Here is a 27154-nt window from a genome sequence, read left to right as displayed (position 1 = left end):
AGTAGAGTAGAATAAAAATTTAGAATAATATAATTTTAAAATATGTTTGTGTATTTTAAAATTTTAAGAATATTAATTTTAATAATTGAAATATATATTTGTAATAAAGCTAATTAGTGCTCTGGTAATAAAAATAATTTAGATTTATTTGCTTCCACTGAAAAATTTATATTTAGGAACCCACTCGGGTTCGAGTCCTTACAAATACATATATTAGTTTGGATAACCGTCGGTTCATGAACATAAAAATTGAAATCAAACCAAAAATCAAAAATCGTGAGAAGCATGAATCGAAATTTAACCAAACAAATCGATTGATTGAATTTTAGGTTTAGTTCGGATCAGATTTTCAGATAGGATTCGTTTTCAAATGTTTTTTAAGAGTCCTAGTTTAGACCAAGTATGGGTTTAAAAGCATATGACCCATTTATAAAGGATCAACCCAACTCCGACCCATTTAATAAATGGGTTGCACAGGTTTGGGGCAAATACCAGTCCTGTTTATATTTTAAAAAGTAATATTTTATAATTTTTATTTGTACTTTTGGGTATTAGACAAATAATATTTTATAATTACAAATTATATAACTAGATTTGTTGAAAATTTGAAGAGGAAAAAATGATACACAACACAAGTGATAGATTATATTTATGTTGGTGTTGTTTTTTAAATTTTAAATCATATTTTTTCCAAAAAAAAAAAAAGAAATTAAAGAGGTGTGCTATTTTTAAAATTTTAATTTTTTTTGCTAAGATATTAATAAATAAAATAAATGACTAAATGGGTGTTGTTTTTTTATTAAAAAAAGTCAATTTTGATGAATTGTCAGAGAAAAAAATTAAATAAATAAATTATACTTTTCGATAGGTACTTAGCAAGTATCCATTTATGACTCATTTACTGAATGTGTGGGTCTAGGTTTATACGTTATTTACCCATTAATAAACGGATCAACTCAAATTCAAACCTATGTAACCCTCACCCGTTTATGACCTGTCCAAATCCAACCCATTAACCCATATTGTCACCCCTACCTCTATGCCGCTACAGATCCAAAAGTAAAACCTTACACGAAAGGTGTAGTTTGGATGCATTAAATTTCAAAGCTTTTAAATAGGAAGAAGAAATCATAAATGTATCCAACTATGTTTATTTTATAATTTTAGAATTATAAGTTTTTTAATAAGTAAAAAATAAAAATAAAAATGGAAAATAAAATTGAATAAATCTTTCCTATTTGTGATGTGTCCCTTTCAAACTAAATTCCTTCAAAAAGAGAGTTAGTGATATCTTACCTCAGATTGATAAGAACCCTTATCTTAAAATGAATAATAATTCAATTACAAGAAACAAAAATTGAATTAGGACTCTACAAAAAGTAAGATCATGCTGACTTGAGCTTGATTTTTTTAAGAACTCCTTTAGTCATGTTTGGTGATGGTAGATGAGGAAAAAGAAATAGCAAGCATGGTCAAGTTGGTTCATTAATTTTTTTTAAAAATTTGTGGCCCATAAAATAGTGAACAAATTCCTTGATGTTGTTGTCAATGTAGAATTTCAATAAAGATTTGCTTTTAGAATTTTTAGGAAAGGTGAGGAACAATTCCCCACCAAGTGATTGAAGATGTTTGGTGAGGAAAAAAAAAAGTTAATTTGAAGTCATAACTCAAAACCTTTTGGGACTTTGTTATTACCACTAAAATTAAAATGAAATTCAAAAAACAACAAATCACTTTGAATGAACCAGACTTAACAATTATTTTGAATAAAATGTAATTAAATAATTAAAATGTGTATGTAATTAAAATTAATAGAAATATAAGAAAAATCGAAACTCAAAGTATGGTCGTTTTTTATTCAAATGTATCAAAAATTTGCTGCATTTGAGGGTATAGGATTTCAAACTTTAAATTTGAATTTGAGTAAATTTAGATAAATTTTAATATAATTTTATATTAATTTTATCCAAATCCAATACAAATTCAAATTTAAAGTCTCTCCGAATCTAGATAAAAGGCTATCACAATATTTTATAAAAATAAGAAACTCAACTGTTGAATTTTTTTCTTCTTTCAAACGATATAATTTTACCTAAAATTTGAAATTCAAAATCTATGTTCACTATTCAAAAACTATTTTTCTATTATTATCATTATTATTATGGGGTTTACTATATTCAAGAACTTAATTAAATGGTGCATTATAGTCATATACATATATTTTGTTCTCCCCCTACGATGCATGATATAAAAATTGTTACAAGAAATGTGCAGTACATATTAAAAATAAGGGCAATAGACACTCACATTTTCTGCGATTTAGCAAAAAAACGGAAATTTCCTCTTAGATTTCAAAAAATATTACAAGCTTCCCCTAAAGTTTATCAAAAAGAAACGGATCTAAACATCCCTTCAAAATATTTATCTTTTTATAAAATATAAGGACAGATATACGTCTTTTTAACAAATCTCGGAGGAGGTAATTGAAATTCTTAAAATCTCAAGGAAATTCTCTGGAATTTTTAAAACCTCGAAAAAGTTATTATTTTCTTGTCAAATTTCAAAGAAAGTTAATATCTTTTGTTCTAAAAACAAATATCATAATAATGAATGAATAAAGAAATAAATAAAAATTTTACATCATATTTAATTTTTAAAATAAAATAAAAAAAAATATTTAAATGGATTATGATTAATTGAATTTCATTTTTACTGATTTCATGCCATTTTGATAGATCAAACATGAAATTAAAATTTTTAAAATTTTTTATTATAACTAAGCTCTCCTTGTCTTTGAGTATCATAAACATTTTATTCATATGAATTCTACCCATTTGGCCACATGTCAGCCTTACATCAAGTCACCCATGAACCTCTCTCTTTCTTCCTAAGTTTTAAATTAATACTTTTGGAAAGAACCAAATTTCAATTTACCATAAATTCTATAATGTCTAGACTTTTCATCATATGAAAATGCACATTAAATTGAATAGGGTATAATAAATACAATAGGACAAAATTTAACAATACCTGTATTTTTTAAAACTATCAAAAAAAAAAAAAAACCAAGTTTAAGTCTATTAATATAAATCTTTTATTAGTTGACCGTTAATCAACCATTAAGTAAATGTGAAAAAATGAATTTTTAATTTTAATAAAATAATATTGACTTAAATAAATTAAATTAAAAAAAATTCAGTATAATTTCTTGAAAACTAAATAACCAAATTGAAAAAACTTAATCAATTTTCAAATTGTACGGTTTGTTGATCCAATCACTATAAATCAATCAATTGACATAAGTATAACAAAATAATTTTATTATTATTTAAATTCTTTTAAATATATATATATATATATATAAAATAGTAATAAATGATATCGACGTAAATAAATTAAATTAAAAAATTGGCTGGTGAAATATCTTGAAAACTAAATAAACGAATTAAAAATCTAACCGATAAATAATTTTATTATTAGTTTAAAATTTTTTAAAATATATAAAAATAAAAATTACTAATAAATCATAACAAATGCTTAGTAATTATAGTATTGCAAAATGTTTGTTATATGTAATTTATAAAAATTTAATGACTAAACACAACATAAAACAAATAAAATAAAATTTAATATTTTTAAATCTAAGTAAACTGTCAAACACAATGCTAAGAAAACATAAATTAAGATTTAAATATTCATACTTCATAAATCAAAATTATCTATCAAACACAATGTTAAAAAAAAAAAACATAAGCTAAAATTTCAAAATTCATATTTTATAAATTAAAATTTTAAAGTTGAATGTAGTTGTTCTTTGCGTAAAATATGAGTAATAAATAAATAAAGAACACCCAAATTTATATTAACTGATTGACCGTTGATCTAATCAATTTACCAATCTCTTCATATTTGATCCAGGTTGTTAAGTTATTAAATATGAGAATCAACTAAACTGAGAAAACAAGTGACAATTCGACCAACTGGTTGATATGAGTCGATTTTTAAAATATAATTTAATTTTAAAGATATATTTTTAGTCATTCAATTTGCATGTAAATTGTATATAACAAATTTTGGAACAATAAAATTATTTAACGTATTTTTTTGAATTGTTAGATTATTTATTTTACATATATTTTTAATTTTTAAATAATAATCTAATTATATCATCATGCTTCCAGTCAAGCTAGTTAACTCGAGAACTAGGTGTTCATTTTATTTACAAGTTCAATTTTCAAAACATATTCGGCTTAACTAAACAAATTTTTCAACTTACTTTTTAAATTAATGTCATTTTCTTAAATTATTCGATCACAAATAAATAAAAAGGGACAAAATTATTATTTTATTCATTTTTCCACATATACTTACTGGTTGACTCACTGTCAACTAAGGTAAGGTTCATTTTGGTTACGCAAAATGTATGTTACTAAGAACATATTGTTTATAATAGATTGATTATAATTAATTACAGCTATATAAGAAAAATATTATTATCATAAAATAAATAATGATGTGAAAATTTTTATCAATTCATAATAAAAAAATAGAAAATAAATAATTATTTATAAATTTAATATTGATATAATCTAAAAAAATCTTAACATTAAACTCAGCATTAACTTATGTAAAACTAAAAGATATCAAGGAAACAATAGAAATGACATACTAAAAAAGTAAGGGTTAGCACATCAATTTTTTCTCCCTAATAACATATTTATAGTCAAATGTAATGCCTCTGATCCAAATAAATATTTACTACTAGAGAGGATCTTCCGAGAAAGATAAGACATCTCATCTTATCGTCATTCACATTTTTACTGTTGCAATCATATAATCCTTCCAAATTCTCTAACTTGGGTATCGAAGTGGCCCTCCGAAATACATCTCGAGTCCTCCAACCCATTTTTCTTTCATTTTTGTCAAGTGATTGAAGTTGTAATTGATTCAAATTCTCCCAAATAAAATTTGGTAGCAACAACAATAAAAATGTCTATTTTTTATTATTAGGTGAAATAATATATTATAAAGAGATCCCTATAAGTCTGACAAACATAAATTGCATCTTCAAAATAATATCAATTCAATTTATCCAGTAATAATTTTTTTTTTTTTCATCTTTTCCTCATTTGTAGGAATTATTTCTAAAAAAGAAATATATATATATATATATATATATATATATATATATATATCACATTCCTTATTTCATAGATTGTGTAAAAAAAATGTTCATTTCTAGTCCATTTTCTTATTTCTTTTTTTTTTTTTTTTTACTTCAAGCCATAGTTGACAAATCCAGAGCCAGTGGTCGTGTAATTTGGGGACCAAAATTCTTGCTAGGGCAAATGGGCAACCTTCTCTTTGCATTTTAGCGGCGTGAAATTCACTGAGGATTAACCCAATGGCGTGGGCAGGTGCAGCTCTTTCAATTCTCATAGATTACAGAGTTGACAAAAACAGAGCCTCCCTGCCCGAAGCGGTTGCTATGACCCAAAACCTTGTTATCTGCGATTAAGCACCCTTCTTCCCCATTTGGACCACCACCATCTCCACTCCCTTCAAAGCCTTCTCTCTCTCTCTCTCTCTCTCTCTCTCGCTCTCTCTCATGGAAAGACCACCAACAGAGCACTAGTTTTTCCAAAAAAATGGCAGTTATACTCGGTGTAGTTCAGTGTAGCCTTTTCGGCTATGGCCCATATGTGACACCCCCAAAGGTTATAAACCAACCAAAACCAATACATGACACCTTCTGCATATCTTTGTCTTGAAGAGCTCTGCTCTGTTTTTCTCTGTTGTTATCAGGTTTTTTGTTCCTTTTCCCTGGTTCTCCTTCCCCCCACGTCTTGATTTCTTCATCTGGGTCCTCTAATCCCTGTCCCACTGCACTTATTTTGGCGAAAATTAACCTTGCAAATCCATGCGGCTCTGCCCGCCCACCATGTGCAAGCTCCATTTGGTGCTCATCATCTGGGTCTTCTCATCCGCCTTATCTGGCTCTGCATGCTGCCCTTACCACTTCGTTCGACAAGCCAATCGACGGTTTGAGCAGAAAACCGATCGGTTCTGGAAGTTCGAACAGCAATCCAACAGTTGGGTCGAAGTAAAACTCCCTTTTGATCTGGTTTCTTGCGTTGACGGAAACTGTACCAAAGTTGGCTCTATCAGTAGAGGAGGACAATCGGAAGAAGGTGGTAATGTTCATGGACAGAAGGAGAGTTTGGAGGAGAGTTCCGATGATGCAGTTCTGCCTCTGAGAAAGAGGATTTCTCTGATTAGAATTTCTGATACGGCAATTTGGGTGACTGGGCCAAGTGGGTCTATCTACCAGAGGTTCTGGAATGGAGTGCAGTGGGTGATTTCTCCCCATGATTTGCCAGCTGCTGCGGGTTACGCCGTCTCTGTTTTTCTTGTCAATCAGACAATTCTTGTTCTATCCGAAACAGGGGATCTCTACCAGGTACTAACAAGTCTGCCTCAGTTGCTAACTGATAAATTCAAGCCAAAAAGGAAAAAAAAAAAAGAGTTGGTAATTGGTAGTTGGACAAAAGTTGGAAAAAGAATACCAAAACTTACATATATATATCGTACTGTATTTTACTGTAATAGTAAAGCCAAAGACTCAAATATGTCTTGAAGTTTTCATGATGTTTGCCTTCTATTTTTTGGGGGAAATTATTGGGTGTTCCTTAGAGAAGGACTCTCCCAAAGAAAAAGCCTTGTATCTGTTTGATTTGGGCCTCTGTGGATTTTGGAACAAACTGCAGAGCATTGAGCTTGCATTCTTAAAGAAATGGCATTTGTCAAGATGTTAATTTGTTCAACCATAGTATTTGAACAAGGGACTGCATACAAATTTTGAATTTCAACATTTTCTGAACTTGACAGTTGATTGCTGCACTTACGTTTGAGTAAATTCAGGCACTGCTATCCATACTGATGCACTCGCGACCAACTTTAATCTAATCCTGCAAGTTGAAGAGTGTTCTTTGTCTCCATAATTCCGGTTAAGATACTCTCTCTCTTTTCCAGCTGCGGCTAAGCGAAAGTGCAGAACCAATTTGGGTTCATTTCACACCAACAGCAAACGGGAGCTCAAGTCAAGAGACAGAACAAAATCCTGCTATCAGAATAAAGTCAGGGGTCGTTTCTGATGATGGGGTGTGAGTATTGGCTTAGTTCCACTTGCATTTTGCCTTTTTATTTTTCTACTGGAATGGTTTGCTGGGAGATCCTGTTCAAATTCCATCATATCAGAAATTTTTGGAGTTGAATCTCGATTAATATGACCTTTTTTTCGTCCCTTTTCAACCATCAGGAGAGTTTATTTCTGCACAAGGAGCGGGTCACTGCTAGAACTTACTGAGATTGAGCCTCCAGGGTAAGTCTCGCAGAAATTCGACGAATTTAACATTACAGCCAGTGCAAGTTACTTGTGATTTGTTCAATAGGCAAGAATGAGATTGAATGGAACGGAATATGTTTTCATAATTTCATATGTTCGCCATGTGAATTTTCATTCTATTCCATTTCTAATCTATTCCATTCTACCAAATATTGGCTTCATTCCTTGGCTGTTGTCTTTATAATGTAGATCCTAACCAGGAAGACTTAACAGACATTGTGGGCTGTAAAATGTAGAGCAGGTGGGTGAATCATGGACGGCCTGCGGGAGCAAATGTTGCAGCAATTGCTGATGTTGATACGATTAGACCAGAAGTTGTATTTACTGTTAGGTGTGTGTGTCTCTCTCTCTCTCTCTCTGGGAAGATTTTTGCTTTAACATTTATAAAATGAAGTGTGCTTTACTGATTTTTATTTCATATACTAAACATGAAAATGTGGATGGGCAGTTCAACGGGGGATCTTTATGAATATGACAGGAGCTCAAAGCCATCATGGAAAAAGCATATATGGAGTAAAGGATCAATAGAAGCTGCTGCTCTGCTACCATCCAGAGGATGCAGTTTACTGGATGGAGCCCATTCCATGTCTTTGTTTCTTTTAACAAAGGTGCTGCAAACATGGATCAAATCAAGCTATGTTGTGGGAATAATTGAGAAATTGTGTAATTTAAAAATAAAATCCATTAGGATAACTCTATGAATCAGCAGTGAGTAAATTAAAAAGAAGTGGTCATCTAAAGTGAACAACAAAATTTCACATAATGCCCTACTCCAGAACAATCTGAGCATCCTCTTAACAAAATTGAATTATATTCAATAACAATTGCATTTAAATGCTAGGATACTAGCTTATAAATGATAAAATTTGCAGCATTTTAGTAACATTTTTTTTAGTTATTAGTGATGGTGATAGTGATAGTGAAACTGGGTTAACATTTTTTAATTAGAAGTAGTAAATAATAGGCTATGAGGTTGGAGAATTTTGTTTCAATGCTATAATATTATTCATATAAGACTAAAAAGATTATGTGCTCGTGTCTTGTCTCTCCATTACAAGCCTAAGAATTCAACACAGTTGAGAATTTTCATTTTTCCTGCAATATTTGCTAATATTACAATATCCAGTCTCTGATACGCACATTTTTCATCTTTATTTGATTTGCCTTACTCCCACTCTCAATTTTCTCACAAGATTTCATAGATATGCAGGGTGGTAACTTGGTTGAGAGAAGACTGCACCAAAGGAAATGGAAATGGATAATCCATGGAAGTCCAAAAGATCATCACCTGACATCCATCACACCAGTTTCACAAGATATTAATGAAAATTCATATTCGTTATTTTTCTCAACAGCTACTGGATCCATTTTTGAATATCAAATCCCAAAATCTTCAGGTCGGTCAGATTAAGTATTGCATAGTAGGTGATTATTCAGTTTTAATTCAGTGAGCAGTTTGGAAGTGGGGATCTTATAAAAACAAGAAAAAATATCTATGAACATCTAGCAATTTAGTTTTCATGCTTCAAAATGTTAACCCTAAATATGACTTCTCATATCTAGAAATAAAACCTAGGAAGACTACATTGTAAAAGCTACTAGATTAGACCTGCAATTGGATTGGCCATCAAGAGAACAGTTCCATGTCTCTTTTGAAATTCCAAAACCATGCCATCTTCATGTTAGCGTTTTTTGAATTCTCAATAACCCTTGTGGTGCATCCATTTTGCCTAGAGCTAATAAACCTAAGCAGGAAAAAGTATAGGGAGAAGAATGCATCTCAAAATAAATTTGCTGCAAAGGGGTTTCTGCTTCCTCATGTTCTCCCCTATTTCTTTACATGCTAGACCACCAGCCTCCTCTCCTCTGCCAATGCAAATGTCGCAAATCTTCTTACCTGTAACTGACCACATAATGTCATTCAAAAGGTCCATTACAAGGCAGTAGGGGTCATTCAAAATCTCCTCAAGAATTTCCTCATAAAAAAAAATCTCCACTTCATCACAAAATTCCAATCCCAGTAACTTTACTGTCATCATTCACCACAACTCATTTGCTGTTCGAAGAGAAATTCGAGGAAATTTTCCACCTTTATGTTTTGTTTATGTGAAAAATTAAAAAACTGATTCAGTGTCTTCGCTGTAAAAGCCATATGTGCATGATAGAACCTTAAGCATTTATAAGTGATTGAGGAATGCTAAATGGATTATTAAATAAAATTCATTGAAAATAATGTAAATTTTAGCAATGCATTTTCATTATGAAGTTATGTCTCCTAATTTATTATAAGTCAAAAGTAAAAAACTGTCTTGATTGCAACATTTTTACATGAAGACAGGCAGTGCTCAAGAGAACCAAATTCAAGAGAGATGGGTGAATCATATGCATCCGCTGAATGCAAAAGCTGTAAGAGGTGTTGAAGGGCTGCAGCTTCAAGTTGGCAGAATATTGTTCCCACTGGATGATGGTAGGCTTGCAGAACTGCATCTATCTGGCCTTGGGGGTGAGAATTCAGGCCCAACTCATCAGGTTAATATTAGAAGAAAGGCATCACTTAAGTACACATGGTCAATTTTAGATGCTCCAGAAACTGAAGGGTGGAATGCAGAGTATTGCACAGAAGAACGTGGACCTGCAAATTGCATCTCAGGCATCAAAGATGAAGCAAATGAGGTAAGTGCAAGATCAATACCTGGACGGCGAAAGAGGGGCCAAGCACAACAGAGTTACTTACCTCCTGGTGTGTCAGGTAGCAGCCCATCTAAACAACTCGAAACATATAAGTTCCCAGAAAACTGGATCAAGTCTAACTTTCGTCTGAGATTGTTGTATGGAGGCAGATCATTTTTCTTTGTAACAAGTAGTGGCTTGACTTTTGAGTGTCTTTATGCTGAAAATGCATGGTTATGGCTGAGGCATGAGCACTCAACAGCCATGGAAGGTGCATTAGGAAACTACAATGGAAGTCTATTTTTGGTTGACAAGCATGGGAGTTTGCTTATCAGAGGAAGAAGAAGCAATGAGCTAGCATGGATAAATTGCACAGCTATGAGGAAAGGTAGGCAGGTCATCAGTGGCCCGCCATGGGATGCAATTCCAGGTGAAATTCAGAAATTAAGGAGAGGAGACTCGCTCTTCTTTGTGAGCAAAAGTGGAAGATTACTGCAGTTCACTGTAAGTTGCATGGCGTAGTAAATATGGAAATTTGGTCAAATCTATTATCATTGTTGAGATAGAGAATAACAGACATAAACAGTTCACTAACCACTAACAATAAAATTAAATTTTGTGCAGAACTTTTAACCATGTTTGTTTTTTACAAGGTATCATCATTGCCAGTTTACCATCATTGTCGCCATCATCAGCATATTCATCATTATACAAATCATGATCATCATGCATTTATCATCACTATAATCATCTTTATCCCGGATGTGTTATGATGTTATTTGGTGCCATTATTGTCCTTCGTGAAAATTTTCCTTTTAACTTCTTTGCAAAAGAATGATGCAAGGATAAACTTTTCTGTAGGTTGCTATGAGGAATTTCACATGGAAAGATTGCCGAAACCCTCCCAATACTAAAATTGCATGTATAGTGGATCAGGAAGTGTTTCGAGAAAACATAGTATTTGTAGTAGGAAGGAATGGCCGGCTATACCAGTATAACAAAATTACTGAGTTATGGCATGAGCACCATCAATCTCAGCATCTTGTTCTTTCCAGATTGCCTGGAACTGCCGTGAGGCCATCATCACTATTGTTATCAGGTTCTGTTTTCATGCTTTCGGAAGATGGTGGTCTAGTAGAGTATCACTGGAATCCACTGGATGGTTGGAATTGGGTAGAACACGGAACACCAGATAAAAGTGTGACTTTGGTTACTGCACCTGGACCATGCTTTGAAGGTAACCACTTGTTTTTGATTGGTTCAGATGGTAAAGTGTACCTTAGATATATGGATCAAACAACATGGAAATGGAAGAACCATGGTTTTCCATGTGTAGAAAACTTGGTTGTTGAAGATGAAAGACGGATGAAATACGGGAATGAAGAAATTTGCATTGATGGAGATTTTGCAGCCAGATTGGAGAAAGTGGAAGAAAACATAAAAGACCTTGATGGTAAATGTGACCAAAAGGTTTGTATCATTCTCTGCATTTATTTGTAGCATGTCTGTGATAAGACACTGACTGTTTCTTGTCCTTAACAGGTGGCATCTGTACGGCCAATTCCATTTTCTAATAATTCGGTGCTGTTCGAGCTAAGAGATGGCAGAGTAAGCAATCCTGAACTTAAGTATCTCTTGTCGCTTCTGAATTCACAATAAAACTTTAATTAACTTCTTGTCTAGCTTGATCCTAATTTAGTTGATACCTTAAGGGTTTTAGTTATATGTATCATACACAAACAACAGAAAGAGATGCCAACTTTTGGCGGAAAAATATGTAAATAAATAATACAAGCAAAACATGCTGCCTAAGTTTGCTTTAATTTTCTAAGAGAAATCTTACAACTTGGTTAGAGTCCATTTAGATCGAGGATTTTGTGAGAAAAAATGAAAGGAAAATTTGTTTTAAAAAAGTATTATAATTTCTTTTTGTATAAAATATTATTGGACAAAAGACATTCACCTCTCTTGAGATTCGATAAAAAGACAAGAATTTTCCCTTAGGTTTCAAAAAATCTATTGATCTTCCCTGAGTGGCTGAGTTTAAAAAATACGATATATCTCTCCTAAGGTTTGGCAAAAAGAGACAACCTCTCCTTGGAAAACTTGTATTTTCGCAAATTAAAATAAGAGGTTTGTGCATTTTTGGCAAACTTTAAGAAAGACTAATGAAATTCTTGAAACTTCAAGAGGTCTCTGAAATTTTTGAAACCTCAGAGAAAGTCAATGTATTTTTATCAAATTTTAGGAGAGGTCAATATCTTTGTACAAGTGATTTTGTTTTAAATCTGATTAAAATTTGCCAAGAAAAAAAAATACAACCAATGATATGTGAATCAAAAGCATTGTCCATTGACTCAACTATTTTTTTTTTTAAACAGGGAAAGATAAGTGTTATATTTTGCTTTCCTTTCCCATGTATTTTCCCAAATTCAACCTTCCCACTGTTAGGCTTAAAAGCAGTGGATTATCCAGCAGTATTCTAATGAGTTTTAAAATTTTCTACAATACTTGCATGTGCAGTTAGATCTTATTTTTATATTGCAACCTTTGGCACAGTAGTACTACTGTAAGTAGATAATTTAAAATACTATTTCTAGAAATATTTTGGATATAGAAGCAACCCATCTCAAACTAGAGTCTGAAAAGAGATTTAGGGAAGGAGAAAACTAATCAACCTCACCATTACTCCATGGCAGTTGGCAGAAATGCAGAGAATGGAAGACTCACAATGGACATGGAGGCAAATCATTGGCACTCCAATAAGCTCATGCACACAAAATTATTGGATGGCTTTAGCATCCTGAAACCAATTATACTCTCTTTCAGATACATCTGAAGCACAAACACAAGGCTCATAGTCATACACATGAACTCACCAACTTCCTTACCTGTAAATTATTATACAGTACATGACTAATAACCCATACTGAAGAAGATTTGTAAATAGCAACCCCCACCCCATCTTCCCTCATTTTCTTTCCATGATCCGTAAGGGGGGTACGAGGAAGAACATTTATGTGAACGAGAAGTTTCCTCAACATTTATGTAATACAGGTATTTAATGTACATGTTACATATGCTCTGAGCAGGACTGCAAATTCCAATCCACGTGTATATATCCCAATTTCCATTGCCATGGGAAAAGCAAGCAAGATCCAGCCTACCCACTTTGCGGGGCATATGATCGTACATCTTATTTATTTAGGTGAAATTCTCAGAAATGTTATGTCTAGGACTCATTTCTGGTATTTATCATTAGGAAGTAATATCATGGTAATATCACATTGCATAAGAATCATCCGACACAAATCAATTAAAATACTTTGACAAATCTTTTCAGAAATAGTCTCTTCCCAGAACATTATTGTGATTGGAGTTTCAGTTGCAGTTATATATGGCACAGCCCTAGGCAAGAAAATATTTTTTGAAGTCAAAACAATCTTAAATTCAATAGCAACTTTGTTGCTTCTGGATTCCACATGCTTTCCGGAGAAATAAACTGCGACTGTTCCTCATTCCATGGTCCCATCTCGCTGGTAGAAAACTGTGGGGCTGCCATTTTCAGCAAGACAAAAACTTGGCTCATTATTACTAGGCTCTTTAATGTTTTCAGTGCCCATTTCACTTGAGCCTTTGGGCATCCAAACAGAGTGGTGTTCCAACGAGTTATACCTGCTCAATTAGACTAAATAAAAGGCTTAATATTGACCCATAAACTTGACCACCATTCCTTTCCTTTCAATCACAATACTTAAAAAGCCATAGACAATATCATCATTATTTATAACTTTTTTAAAAAGTGAATAGATCCATAAAACAGAATCCAAAATTTTCAATTTTACACTACTTGATTTCTGAAATACAAAGATTTTAAGCCAGATCAATGAGATTAGAACACAAATTTTTCAGGACTCCAATTAAGATATCAGCCTTCAAATGCATGAGCACAGCAGCAGGGCAAAGTTGCCCTACAAAGCATCCAAACTACCAACTGAAGAAATGAAACATGTCACGCACATACCATGACAGTTGAGAACCTCTAAAGCCCTACAGATGATCCAAACATACCAGAAGGATAAAGACATGTTACATAATTAGGCTGGCAACCCCAGGATGAACACGTAATGCTGTGCAACAAAAGGAGGGAGAAAGGGAGGATAGGATAAGAACCATAAGCCAAGTGAAATCACCAGCATTCACTATGGTATAATCAGCAAACACGCAGTAGCAGCTCCCAAAACATATCTTGGATTCGAAGCCATCAACAAAGGCCCACAAGCCCTAGCATAAAACATGTGCATCACTAATATCTCCGCCTGGGACTCCTTGAACGATGACCGCGTGGGGATCTGCACAAAAAAACAAAATAGAAAAAGGAATACAATTAAAGACCAAATGAAATAACTCAGAAACTTGCATAGTTATAAAAATCAACCAATGTCACAGTTTCAAGATTCATTTGCTTCAGTTTATTACCAGATGAAATTAAAAAGAACACTGGAGGGAACAGTAGTATTTAGACGTCGGCAATTTTCTGGTAGATCTTTATTCCTTTGCTCTTGCTACTATTTTGAGGGAATCCAAGGTCCCTAAGGTCAAAATTGCAGATTGGAAGGCTATTCTTAAATCTGAATAGAGCTAACACTAACAATGTGTTGCGGATTAGAACACTAAAGATAAACAAGGCTTCGCCTCCTGAGGCTTGGTTAGTGAGACTCGTGTTCATCAGTTTCTTCATTGTGATGGTGGTTGGAGTCCATGGATCAAGATTGTTCGGGTCATTTGGTGAGTAATGAGTGTCCTAAGCTCCAGCTCTTTGGATGCTTTTTCTCTTGATGTCTTTTAGAGGCTTGGGAGGGCTAATGACGCAAGGAGATTATGGCAGAGTGGCAGTGTGCAGTTTTTCCTATCTTGTGGGTGATTTGGACTGAGAAAAATGCTTGCATTTTCTGTGATTGTTCATCTAATGCTTTGATACGGAACAGGATCCTCTTTTTTGCATCATTATAGGTTTTTCTTCTGGGTGTTTTGGGTGCTTTGAATTCTCCAATCTTCAGCAAGACAGGATGGCAGTGTCGATCAATCTCATTTTTGTTTAGTTTTTTTTCATTTTGCGTCTTTTTAGGTGGATTTCTTATCCTCCTTGTATGTTATCTCCTCTATACGAAGTTTTCTTTTTATATTAGAAAAAAGATAGAAATGGGAACTTTTTTTCCAATAAGAAAAATGTATTTGCTAACCAAAAGGGTACATCCCCCTTTGGTGGGGGGGGGGGGGGTGGTGGTTGGGTTGGGGTTTAAGAATCCAAAGCACAAGAGTAGCCAAATGAAAACAAAAAGAAAGAATTACATCAGTGCTGCCTTCCAATCCCTAACCAAGTCAGGCAGCACCGCAGCGGCAATCCCCAAAATGGGGAACATGACCAATAACATATTTTCAAGTTTCCTTCTTCTATGCTCCATACATTAAATTTTATTTTACACACATGAAGGTTATACCCTCCCTCCCTCACTCCGACTGTCCTTGCACTTGATGTCTCAGCTGGATGGCTAAAACTCAGGTAGACTTGAAGCAAGAAAACATAGACATGACCCATCTATGATGGTCAAGATGGTGATTGGAAGACTTCTGATAATGGTTATGTAGATGGATTTGTATTTGGTTGGGTTGATTGCAGAAACTTTGTCAGTGGACTCACAGAACTACAATTTTTTCCTTTCACAATCTTTAATAATTCAACCATGTCGACACCCAATGACTACTAAAAAGTAAGTCCTGGAAGAATGTTCAATTCAATATCACGATCCAAAGCAAGTAAATAGATCAACTGAAAATAATTAGGCAACAAAACTACTAACAGAAAGACGATACACCTAGCAAAAAGCTGATGAACACGCCACTAAAGTAAGGAAGTAGAACAGCTTCCCACTTCCCAGAACATCGTATTTTAATATTTTATCAATGAATTACTGTCACTAATTTCAGCAGAGGATTAGATGCTTGTTGTACATGGTGTTTGCAAATATGGAACTACAAAACAATCCATTTGCTACCCATTCTTTAAATTGGAAAGATCATGGAAATTTGGTTGGACTACAGAAAAAAATATGCTCACTACCCATTCTCTAGTTTGGTAGTGGAAAGAAAAAGTGAATAGCAAAAGATATATAAGATCAATGGGAAGCCTGCAGAATTCTCCCATCATTGAAACTGCACCACAATCGGAGACATGAGAAGGGGAGAAGTCAAAATGCGGTCAGCCACTTCTATCTTTCTTTCCTTTTTTATTTCACTTGCCACAGAAAAAGCTCAAAAAAGAAAAAGAGAAAAAAAAAAAAAACCAAACCAAGACAGTGCAACACAGAAAACCAAAAAAATAGGAACTGTAGGCACAAACAGTCAGAGGCAAAACAATCTGCACTAGTTCCCTCCCCATAGACATGTTAGAAAGTCTAATAATTTTAGGTCAATCATCTCTCTGAACTTGGCTTTTGATCCATAATTTGCACGAAGCTTAGAAACAACCATTTCAAAAATATCAATAGTAGAAAGTCTCAGATTCTACAATGTTTCCTGATCTCCACATTCTGGAGAAGAGTCCACAGTTTTGTTGTAATTGGTAGGCTCTACCAGATCCAGCACGAAGCCACCATGACATCTCCATCAGATCTTATAAGCAGTGTTTTTAGAGGCATTTTTTAGGCACGCCTTATAAGCAGAGAGTCTTAAAAGTCATTTTTGAGAGGCGTTTTGCTACTAGAACCCACTAAGGCATAGTTCAAAAGGTGAAACTCCTGCTATGCGCACGCTTTCTGGGTCAGAGGGTACATCTCCACTGAAAAAATGTGTCTTTATGCCTCAAAGAGGAAGGCACATGCATTCTGGGACCAACCCTCAAACTACTTTAATCATGTAAAAAAAATTGAAGAAACTGCAAAATAGTGCAGAAAGGCCTTTTCTTTCGTGCTTCTATCAATGAATGGACAAATAATCGAACAATTGAAGATTCCTCCCTTTGACAAGTGCTCCATCACTTCGACAAAAAGCCACTGTCATCTTCTTCAGCAAGCTCCTCTGAAGTGATGACTGCACTGATGCCTCTATCTAGCTGTTCATCTCTTCCCCTCTCTCGTTCTCTCTCTGCGACGAGATAATAGGGTTGTCTTCAAGTGTCTCTCACTCTCATCTCAAGTGTCTCATTCTCAGCTCGAGACCCTTCTCAATGGATGTAGTGGACCGTGGGGAGAAGATGGTGCGAGAGAGGCAACCAGAAAAGCAAGATTTCTTTACCAGGTGGGAAGGCAACCGGCAAGGAAGACACATGGCTGTGCAAAGACCATGTGGCCGTCGCATTACACTTGCAGGAATACAGTGTATAGGCAATAAAGACAGCTATGGTTGATGTGTTTTGATTTTTGTTAAACTATTTTTTTAGTTTAAAATTCAGATAACAAAATTTATAATTTATCTTAATAAATTTCATATTATTGGTTGTATATACAATTTATTTTATATGCTTAAAATAAAAAATAAAAATAAAAATCTCAAAAGGCTTACTCTTCACGTCAACAGGGGTAAAACACCTCACCTTACGCCTTCGCCTTTTAAAACACTACTTATGAGAATCAATTTGTATCTTGATCAGCTACACCAACAAAATGAAATTCATATTTCTGACATCCTCCTAAACTCGAAAATGGGATGTAAATGATTCAGAGTCTCTTGTGAATGGAATATCACCTCCCCCCTCCTTTCTTCTTCCAAACAACACAAACCAACCAAAACATGGCATTGAGCACCTAATCATATTTTAACTACTAAGCGAATTTATTAAAACATACAACAAACTCTTGAATATTTCTACTTTTAAGTTCAAATACAATGGGAGACATGAATGAACAATATTCAGTTAGAAAGACGTACCTCCTCCTCATATTCCACTTTTTGAAAGGCCCATTGCTGAAGGCCCAATCCACATTGATGGTTTGCTTCATAAATAAAGCCCCATTCATTGCAGATATTGCAGCCTGTGCTTCCTCGAAGTTCTCATATTCAATTAGGGCATACCCCTGTCAAACAATATTTCACATCAGGCAACTCGACAAAGGAAACATCTATTGCAAAATTAACAAAAATAAATAACCAAACAACATTACAGGAAATAACCATAAAATAACAGCAAGCACATAGCTGGCTTTGCTGATTTCCAGCTTTCTGAAAATTGCAAAATTTAAATAGGATGTATCTGTGAAAAAAAATACCTTATTCTTATTTAAATAAAGGCAGCACAATTTACTAATACATGCATGCACGGAATGGAAGATAATTTTGTGGGAACAGGTACTTGTCAGAACATTAAGTCCTGCTTCCAACATATTCTTCTCTTTCATCTTCCTAACTAAAATTTGAAACTCTAGGATGCAACTTGGTGTTGGGGCAAACTACTGCACCAAATCAGAAGTCTGGCTCATTCTGCCACTCCAAACAAATTCTCATTGCAAATTTTTAAACCCTGTTAGTTTCTACACTTCATATTTTCTTTCATTAGGAAAATAAAATAAGGCAGATCTAATAGATACTTTTGACCAAATATTCCATGCACAAATTTAATCAGACAACAAACCCTAGAAACCTAAGCAAGCATGCCAAACACTGTAAAGGCACTAAATGCTAAGTACACGGAAATTTAAGTAAATGCAGATTCCCCTTGCCCCCCAAAAAATACGTAAAAAGGAAAAGCACAATACATCCAAAATAACAGATTCCAGAATAGAAAGTGAGTGGCTTGCTTTAGAAAATATACACCATTTAGCCTTCAATCACCTCACATTTTGGATGCCCTTTGCCCCAGAAATATTTAAAAATAAAAATATAATAAAATCAAAATAACCAGTACAAAAATAAAGAGTAGCCTTTTAATAGAAAAATAAGATTTACTAGAACAAAATGAAATAGAGGAAGGGCAAAGAATCCACCAAAATGAACAAAATGGGAGGATAAAGCACCCTCTTTAAAATATTACATCAAAACAGCCCACCCATTGCGTTTGCAAATCACTTTAGGGAAATGCCTTTAGAGCATTGAAAGAAAAAGCCTAAAGCATGGTTCAGAAAACAATGCTGTTCCAAAGCAAAAGCATAGTGAAATTATCCTAAAGATCCTCTCATTCCTTTCATTGTTGACCCAAAAAATAGTGCCAACTCCAGCAAATCCTATTAAACCACAACATTTGACTACCAGATTAGTTCCTAAAGTACTCTTAAAGAAAGTGTTAATTTTTAGTAGTCAAAAATATTATATGATAATCTATTTTGTAAATAAAAGAAATATTTTTTAAGAAGAGTACAAGAACTGGACGTCAAGAAGTCCTAAAAGATACAAAAGCAAAGGAAAAAAGGGAAAAAAATTACTATAATGACAAAGTCCCTCCACTCACACTGCACTTCAACCAACCTCAGTCCTTTAAACAAACCTAAAGCACTACATCAGCAAAAGGCAAGGAAAGAACCCTAATGGGAGGTGTTTCAAACTTTCAATTGTGGGGCAGTTGGGTGATACTTCTTCAAGTTTATATTATTATTATTTACATTTTTGTTCAGTGCATGACTTTTTTGGAGGCATTAACCAATACGCAGTGAGACTAAAAAGCTTTGCTCCATTGGTTTTATTATGGGGATATTCTTGTTATTTTGTTGCTTCTTTGATTGGAACCTTGTCCTTCACGTTGTACTGTTATCTTCTTTCTTAGTAAAGTTCTTTGTTTATAAAACATATATATATTTTATTGCTCCTGCAAAGTTAAAGATTATTTCACAAAAATTCTCCTTTCACTAAAATTGTACTCAGCCTTTGATGGGCAAATAGCAGCCCCCTTTTCATTATAATCAATTTCAAAAAGATAAATCATTGAAACCATCAGCAAAAAAATATTAATCTGTTGCTTCTTTGATTGGAACATTTTCCCCCACGTTGTACCATTATCTTTTTTTCTTTTTTGATAGCAACCATAATATTTTTATCAATAAAGTTCTTAGTTTATTTTTAAAATATTATAAAATTTATTTTACTGCTCCTACAAAGTTGGAGATTCTTTCACACAATTTTTTCTTTCGCTAAATGGCACCTTCCACATCGATGGGCACATACCAGCTCCCTTTTCAGTAATCAATTTCATTTCCAAAATAAATAAATAAATAAAGCATAGAAGCTATCAGTTAAAATATATATATATAATGCAGCTACCGTAAATCAAGCACAACATCATATATGATTTCAAATGTTATCATTAACATTTCTCCACACTAGTGCATCTTATCCATCACAAAGAATTAGGAAAAAAAGGTAAAATATTGCTCACCTTGACAAACCCAGTTCTACGGTCAAGATTCAAATGCAAATTCTTAATCTCACCAAACTCTCCAAATTCATTATGAAGATCATCTTCTTGTGCCTCTTCATGCACTCCAGTAACCAGAATAATCCATCCTTCAATAGCTGCACACATATACCACCAGAGACATCAATACTAACATACTATAGATCTTAGGTATCCCCCAAATAATCAAGTTTATCAACTTTAAACTGACAATAGCTATTGTTTGATATGTATAATCCCCATGAGAGAAAATTCTGCAGATTATCCTTGTCAGAATTGTGGTTGACATATGATGTCAATTTCATAAAACTTAACTACTAGGTTGCCTTAAAAATTTTCTTTTAAAAAATAATAATTAAGAGAGCAGCTCTAAATAACAAAGGAAAAAAATGGCTGACCATCAATTTATCATAATGACATTTATTGAGGCACTGAGAAAATAAAACCTAAGAAGATCATAACCAGCATTAAAATTAAGGTCTCAAACAACATAGACTCTAGGAAAGACAAAGAAGACTTTGCAGCACTTACAATAATAATCCATAATCATTAACAACTCTGCTACACAGAGTTGGTAAGAACATCAAAACTCTAGGGGAAAACCCATGACATTAATTAATTTTAGCATAAATTTACCAGCAAACCGAGCATTATCAAAATCAAAATATACTTCTTGCATGTTCTCAATCACATGAGCAACGCAAAATTTTCCACTATGACTTCTTTTTTTTTATTGATTAAAAAAATTCTTAAGCGAGAGAAGAATGAAACAGCACAAGAAAGAGGACAAGGAGGAACTCCCCTTTATTCTTCTCAAAGTAAACATCTTAAAAAGAATTCCATCGACAGAATTGTTCTACGTCATCACACAATCCTTATGCCTCAACACTTGATGCAGCATGCATCCTGAAAATAATTTATATCCTCATGCAGGAAGGGGATAAGATGGAAGGTGCCACCAGGTGAATCCTCAACCTGACCCACTATTCAAGAGCTTGGATGAAATTTGGGTTTATCAGAATTGATAAACATAATAGAAGGAAATTTCGAGTTCTATATTTTTGTCATTCTCCAAACAAAAACATATTGCTGATAGCCTGGCAACCAATGGCATTAAATGTGCAAAGGAAAAAAACTCCTGCTGATTACATCCGTTCTAGGCTCTCTAAACTCATAAATGAACTTTAAAAGTAACAAACTGGACATTTTGAGTTGGCCCATAATAATGACACCTCGATAACAATGGCTAACAAATATTATTGTGATTGACAATGTGACTTCAAGAGAATATTACCTAATGCCTAGAAAATATTCATATTTGACGCAGGAAATCATAACCTAGACTTCCACTTGATGCTCTCTGGACTAGCTGTAATGATTTTTTTATTTTAGGATAGAAAAATAAACTTCATTAAAAAAAGAGGTATGTACAACGAGGAAAGATGTACTTGATGTGATGACCAGTCGATACAATACACTCTGGGTCACTCTTACTTATTTCCTCCACAATTCTTAAGCATCCTGCAAATCTTTGCGTTCTTCAGTTCTTCTCAATCTTGATTTAGCTTCAATAGCTGCAACTTTTCATCAAGTTCTAACATAACATGCTGATCTTCAAAAAATGCAATAACCAGCAGATTATTTTGGTGTGTAAATTTGAAGTTCTTCAGAAATAATATTTTTGTAAGACACTCAACGCTGCTGTTGTGAAAATCCATTTAGGGGAACATCATCAGTTCTAGTGGCACAGCTTAGTTCAACCATAACGGTACTCGTACCCTAGGAGCAAGAAAATGTACCAGGAGCTCCATCTGTTAGAACTTGATCTTCAGTCCAGGAACCATTACTATCTTTGAAAATTGGTGGTGAATCATGTATAATGATTGAAGAGAATAAAATATCCAAAAAAAACTCTAGAAACCAAACCACTGGTCATGACTTGAAACAACATCAATAACTAAAATAGGATCAGTGAAGAACATTCCAACCCAATGAAGGAAATAGCTATGATGCCAATTTGATGCAGTGTGCATGGTAAAAATAAGAAGGTAGGACTTGTTGTAAGTAGGGGTGGCAAAACGGGTCAAAATCCAACAGGTGACCCATGACCCGCCCGTTTAAACCGGGTTTGAGTTTGTTACAAGCTGACCGTTTACAAACTGGTCAACCCGGACCCGACTCGTTTATTAAACGAGTTAGGCGAGTTCGAATCGGGTACCTGCCAGGAGACCCGTTTAACTTACTATATATATATATATATATATATATATACACACACATTACAAATGAAACCCTACCCTGACTACCCATCTCTGGATCTCCCTCACTCTCAGCCACAGGACCCTCACTCCAATCCCATCCTCTTTCCTTCCCAACACCATGACGCTATTGCCAACCTGTTACCTGTCTCAATGCCTCTGCCCATCATCGCAAACACCAGTACTATTGCAGCCTGAAATTCGAACAATAATTATTTGACAACTGTTCATTTTCTTCTCGTAGCAACAGCCAACGGCCTCACTCAGGTCTCATTCTCACCTATGCAAACACAAAGCTGTCGCCGGACAGCCTTTAACAGGCTCGCAGTGGCGCTGCGGCAGTACCCTCAATATTCGGAGCCTCCTTCCTCAACTCTTCCCAACTAGACTCCTGCAACTCCATAATAGGAGCCCCCATTTCTAGATCCTCGATCCAATCCGGATCCCTCCCTTTTCACTTCAGTCCTCCTTCCTTTTCCCACTCTTTTTTCTTCTTCCTCTTCTTCTTCTACAATGGCACAGGTACTTGTACAGCCATTAAAGTTGAAATTTTGATCCGACGCTGCAATTCTCGTCTCTGGTTCTTCACAAAAAGAGGGAGAGAGAGACGCCAAATACTGAACCCTTTCCCACAGCAAATGACGAGTGGTCTTCCTCCTTGAAAAAAATTCAGTGTTCTTTTCCAACCAAATTCCCCATAAATCTGCAAAGATCCCACAAGTCCATAAAACTGAACCACCTCCATCCTTCCCTAAGCCAGTAAGCCTCCAAATGAAATATTTCAATAATCCTCCATCGACCCCGGGGAAACCCAATTATCTCCATATAATCCAAACAAATTATTCCAAACCCTCCAAGAGAGAGAGCAATTCAAAAACAAAAAAATAAAAAAAGATATGCAAATTCTGAGCTATCCAAATACAATGCACAAACATCTAGAGACAACACCTTCCAAGGTCTCCAGCTCTGCAACAGATTGTTAGTGTTAGCTCTATTAAGAAAAACTAACCAAACAAAAGCATTTATCTTAGAAGGCAATAACGAGGAAAGAACCTATAAATTTTAATCAAAAGTAGGGAGAGAGATTTAGCAGACCCCTCAAGAATCCAAAATTAATACCTGTCTATCTCTACCAATTGAGATATGACATCTTTCCAATAATAATAACGAAGAATAGAGTTACATCACCTCCCTATCATTTAGAAACCTACAAAAATGGAAACTCCAAGAAGTAGTAGGCTCATTTGAAGTAAGAAAAGAAGCAATGATATCATTATGCGCCAAGGAGAGAGACAACATACTCAAGGAAAAAAGATGAGAAGTGCAAAACTCCCCACCCATGAGTCTTACAAAAAAACAAATCCAAGAATCATAGCCCACAACATTATTTGATATATGGAGTAACCATAGAATTGATCTAAGATTTCTAAGCAATCACTTCCAAGAACTAGAGCATCTTATTCCAAATTTAGTAGCCCATTCATTAGCCTGCATGCCAAATTTACTTTCTATCACTTTATACCAACTGGGTTCTCTTCAAAGGGAAACTGCCAGAACCATTTTCTCAAGAAGGCAGTGTTCCCCTTCCCCAGACCTATGCACGATCTCCCAACTAACCAAATGGTCCCTCTTCCTCCCCTTCACCCAACCAAAGAAAACCTCTCATTATTTTCTCAATTTTACTAGCAACCCCTAGAATTCTAAAAATAGACAAATAATAAAGAAGGGTACTGCCTGAATGAGTGTGATATGACCACCTAGAAAAACAAAGCACCCTTGCATCCATCTAAACCCTTAGACACCCTCTCCATCACTAGGATCCCAAAACTCATCAAACCTAGAATCCCCCCCCCCCCCGGGGATGACAAAACTCCCAAATAAGTTTTTTAAGGGCCACTCTAAAATATCACACCCAGCTAAGAAGGCTAACTCTAGATATCTAGCAGAACTAAGGTTAATAGTAGCAATCCCACTCTTACCCAAATTTGTTTTTAAACCAAATACTTTACTTTCTCAAGAGTTGGAGAACTGAAGAAAATTCAAAACAGACTCCCTATTGATCACCTAAAAATTATACACTATCATCTACAAACTAAAGATGGGACACAAACAACCATCTCATTACCCACCCCAATCTCTCTCACAATATATCTATCCACTGCCCTATCCATCAATCTACTCAATATATCAACAACCAAAATAATAATAATAATGATAATAATAACAACAACAAAAGAGAGAGAGAGATAATCGATCCCCTTGTTTGGCATGCCTCAAGGTCCTACACAGCTCTTTTAGTTATAGTGGCTGAAGAAAATGCATTATACAGACAACCCCTCATCCAACCATGGCACTTTTTTTCCGCAAAACCTTTTTTAACAAAGAAATTGTCAAAGAAAAATTCAAAATAGTCAAAAGCGCGCCTCCGGTGCAAGGCGTAGTGTGGCGACGAGGCTAGCGCCTCATTCCCCTTGAGGCGACGCTACCTTCAAGAGTCACAGGTAGGTGCACTGAAGCGCACTAATGCTCCAAGCACAGTGAGTCGCGCCTTGAAATTTTTTAACCTATTAAGAAAGAAAACGTAGCCAAAACCAGCCCTCTTCCATCAATCCAGCCTTCGACTTGAACCAGCGTTAGCCCTTCATCTTTGAGCCTTCATCTCAAACTACTTGGATTCATCTTCAACCCTTTGAACCAGCACGAAACCAGCAGGAGCCCTTTGTCTTCAACTCTTCGAACCAGCATGACTGCGCGAGCCTTTCGTCTTCGAGCCTTCGAACTAGTAGGAGCCCTTCATCTTTGAGCCTTCGAACTAGCAGGAGCCCTTCGTCTTCAAGGTTCAAGCTTTCGTGAGTTGTCAGGCTGCTTCGAAGTTCAAACTAGTAAGTCGTCTTCTTCTTCAGTTCTTCTTCTACTTCTTCTTTTTCAGTTCTTCTTCTTTTTCTTCTTCTTCTTCAATTCTTATTCTTCTTCTTCTTCTTCAGTTCTTCTTCTGCTTCTTCTTTTTCAGTTCTTCTTCTTCTTCTTCTCCTGCCTGCGGCCTGCTGCTTCTTCTTATAATATTAACTTGCATTAAGCCACTAAATTATTATACAATATGCAACCAATTATGTAGTTTAATACAAGTTTATAATTAATATATGACATTTTTTACTAAAATTTCGTTGCTTTTTTGTGATTTAGTTTTTACTGATGAGTGATGGCTGATGATTTTTTAGATTTTAGACTTTGAAATCTTTTATTGTACTCTTTTCTTTTGATATTGAACTATGTTGATGCTTTTGGGCCTTCGGCCTGGCAATTTCATTACATTTCCAGTTTTCGTATTGAATATTTCGACATTTTAAATTCTAATATTACCATTGATGTGTTCAAATATCAAGCAACCACCAAATATACATTGTACACAATTTTAATAATTGAAGGTGAGGCGTGCCCTAAGCCACACACCTCGGCTCCAAGTACCCTTTGGAGCCTCGATGCACCTTGCGCCTTTGATTACTATTTCAAAATTCCAACTAACCTGATCATAAGCATTATCAAATTAAACATAACCCCACTGGCTATGCTCCTACAAACATCCTCAACTACTTTCATTTCCTACCAAAAGAGCATCCACAATTTGTCTTCCCCAAACAAAACTAGTTTGGACCTGAGGTAAAATGTCCCCAATCACTTGACTCAACCTATCAGCTAACACTTTTGTAACAATTTTTTGTACACACTAATAACTAAACTGATACGGCCAAAATCGACAAACTTCATAGACCAACTCTTCGTCAGCACCAAAGCTACTGCCCAGTTAGACCTTAATCAATCAAAAACCCTAAAAATCGAGCTACTGCACCGCTATATTTTTTTATAGAAGATTTCTGCCTTTCAAGAGCTACATTTAGAACAATACCTTATTCAAACACAAGAAAAAAACAGAGAAATAAATCAAGCGTAAAGAAACAGCTAAACCACAGACCATAACAACAATCGAAAATTTAAAGAGATACAGGGGAGCAACTGACATCGTTGGGCACCGGGACCGCCATCGGAGTCAAGCGAGTCAAAGTCGCGGGCCACCAAGCGAGTGTTGCGCTCAGCGTCAACCTCTTCCCTGAAACCGCGCCCCTTCGTCTTCTTGGGAGCAGAGGAGGAACCACCGGTGATGGTAGACTTAAGCCTGGGGGCGACGGCTCTCGGCGAGGCGTCGACGTCGACGGCACCGTCTTCGTCCATAAGATCGTCGTCCTCCGGCTCGAAGTCGACAGCTTCTACATCTGCGGTCGCCATGATCCCTCTCTCTCTCTCTCTCTCTCTCTCTCTCTCTCTTCTCTCTTAGGGTTTATCTGCGAAGCGAACACCAATGTTTCAAGGATGATCGCGACTAACTCACAGAAAAGAGAGTACCGAGTGTCAATACGGGGACGTTTTGTTCACCCCCAATACGATTTT

The 27154-nt window shown here is 35.0% G+C and overlaps 2 protein-coding genes across 5 annotated transcripts; one reads left to right on the top strand and one right to left on the bottom strand.

Annotated features, from left to right (window-relative positions):
* Positions 1-5322: 5322 nt before the first annotated feature.
* Positions 5323-13202, top strand: LOC131147699 (uncharacterized). Of its 3 annotated transcripts, XM_058097225.1 has the most exons (11): positions 5323-6460; positions 7033-7163; positions 7319-7381; positions 7647-7736; positions 7854-8013; positions 8616-8802; positions 9744-9908; positions 9984-10579; positions 10937-11545; positions 11618-11683; positions 12775-13202. In XM_058097225.1, exons 1-11 carry the CDS (start codon positions 5921-5923, stop codon positions 12880-12882), a joined length of 2715 nt encoding a protein of 904 aa, XP_057953208.1. In that variant the 5' UTR covers positions 5323-5920; the 3' UTR covers positions 12883-13202. The 3 variants fall into 3 exon arrangements, with proteins under 3 accessions (XP_057953208.1, XP_057953207.1, XP_057953209.1); XM_058097224.1 differs by having other exon boundaries at positions 9744-10579; XM_058097226.1 differs by having other exon boundaries at positions 9744-10579; positions 10937-11528; positions 12775-12853.
* A 765-nt stretch (positions 13203-13967) lies between these two features.
* Positions 13968-27154, bottom strand: LOC131147700 (RNA-binding protein Y14). Of its 2 annotated transcripts, XM_058097228.1 has the most exons (4): positions 26728-27154; positions 20436-20572; positions 18002-18147; positions 13968-14427 (listed from the first exon to the last, which is right to left on the bottom strand). In XM_058097228.1, the coding sequence occupies exons 1-4, from the start codon at positions 26990-26992 to the stop codon at positions 14382-14384; spliced, it is 594 nt and encodes a 197-aa protein (XP_057953211.1). In that variant the 5' UTR covers positions 26993-27154; the 3' UTR covers positions 13968-14381. The 2 variants fall into 2 exon arrangements, with proteins under 2 accessions (XP_057953211.1, XP_057953210.1); XM_058097227.1 differs by lacking the exon at positions 13968-14427 and having other exon boundaries at positions 15604-18147; positions 26728-27147.

The sequence above is a fragment of the Malania oleifera genome, chromosome 2, assembly GCF_029873635.1.
Source record: "Malania oleifera isolate guangnan ecotype guangnan chromosome 2, ASM2987363v1, whole genome shotgun sequence".
NCBI lineage: Eukaryota > Viridiplantae > Streptophyta > Magnoliopsida > Santalales > Ximeniaceae > Malania > Malania oleifera.
Note: the sequence above shows the minus strand (reverse complement) of the source record. Positions and strands in the feature narration are given on the sequence as shown.

Bases quoted from the DNA above. Each gene is read 5' to 3' on its own strand.
- LOC131147699 (XM_058097224.1), top strand. From the start codon at position 5,921: ATGCGGCTCTGCCCGCCCACCATGTGCAAGCTCCATTTGGTGCTCATC. The intron at 7,382-7,646 runs GTAAGTCTCGCA...AATGTAGAGCAG, and splicing joins ACTGAGATTGAGCCTCCAGG to GTGGGTGAATCATGGACGGC. The intron at 11,546-11,617 runs GTTTGTATCATT...TGTCCTTAACAG, and splicing joins ATGGTAAATGTGACCAAAAG to GTGGCATCTGTACGGCCAAT.
- LOC131147700 (XM_058097227.1), bottom strand. From the start codon at position 26,992: ATGGCGACCGCAGATGTAGAAGCTGTCGACTTCGAGCCGGAGGACGAC. The intron at 20,573-26,727 runs GTCAGTTGCTCC...ATATGTGTGCAG, and splicing joins CGGTCCCGGTGCCCAACGAT to CTATTGAAGGATGGATTATT. The intron at 18,148-20,435 runs GTGAGCAATATT...ATTGTTTGACAG, and splicing joins GTAGAACTGGGTTTGTCAAG to GGGTATGCCCTAATTGAATA.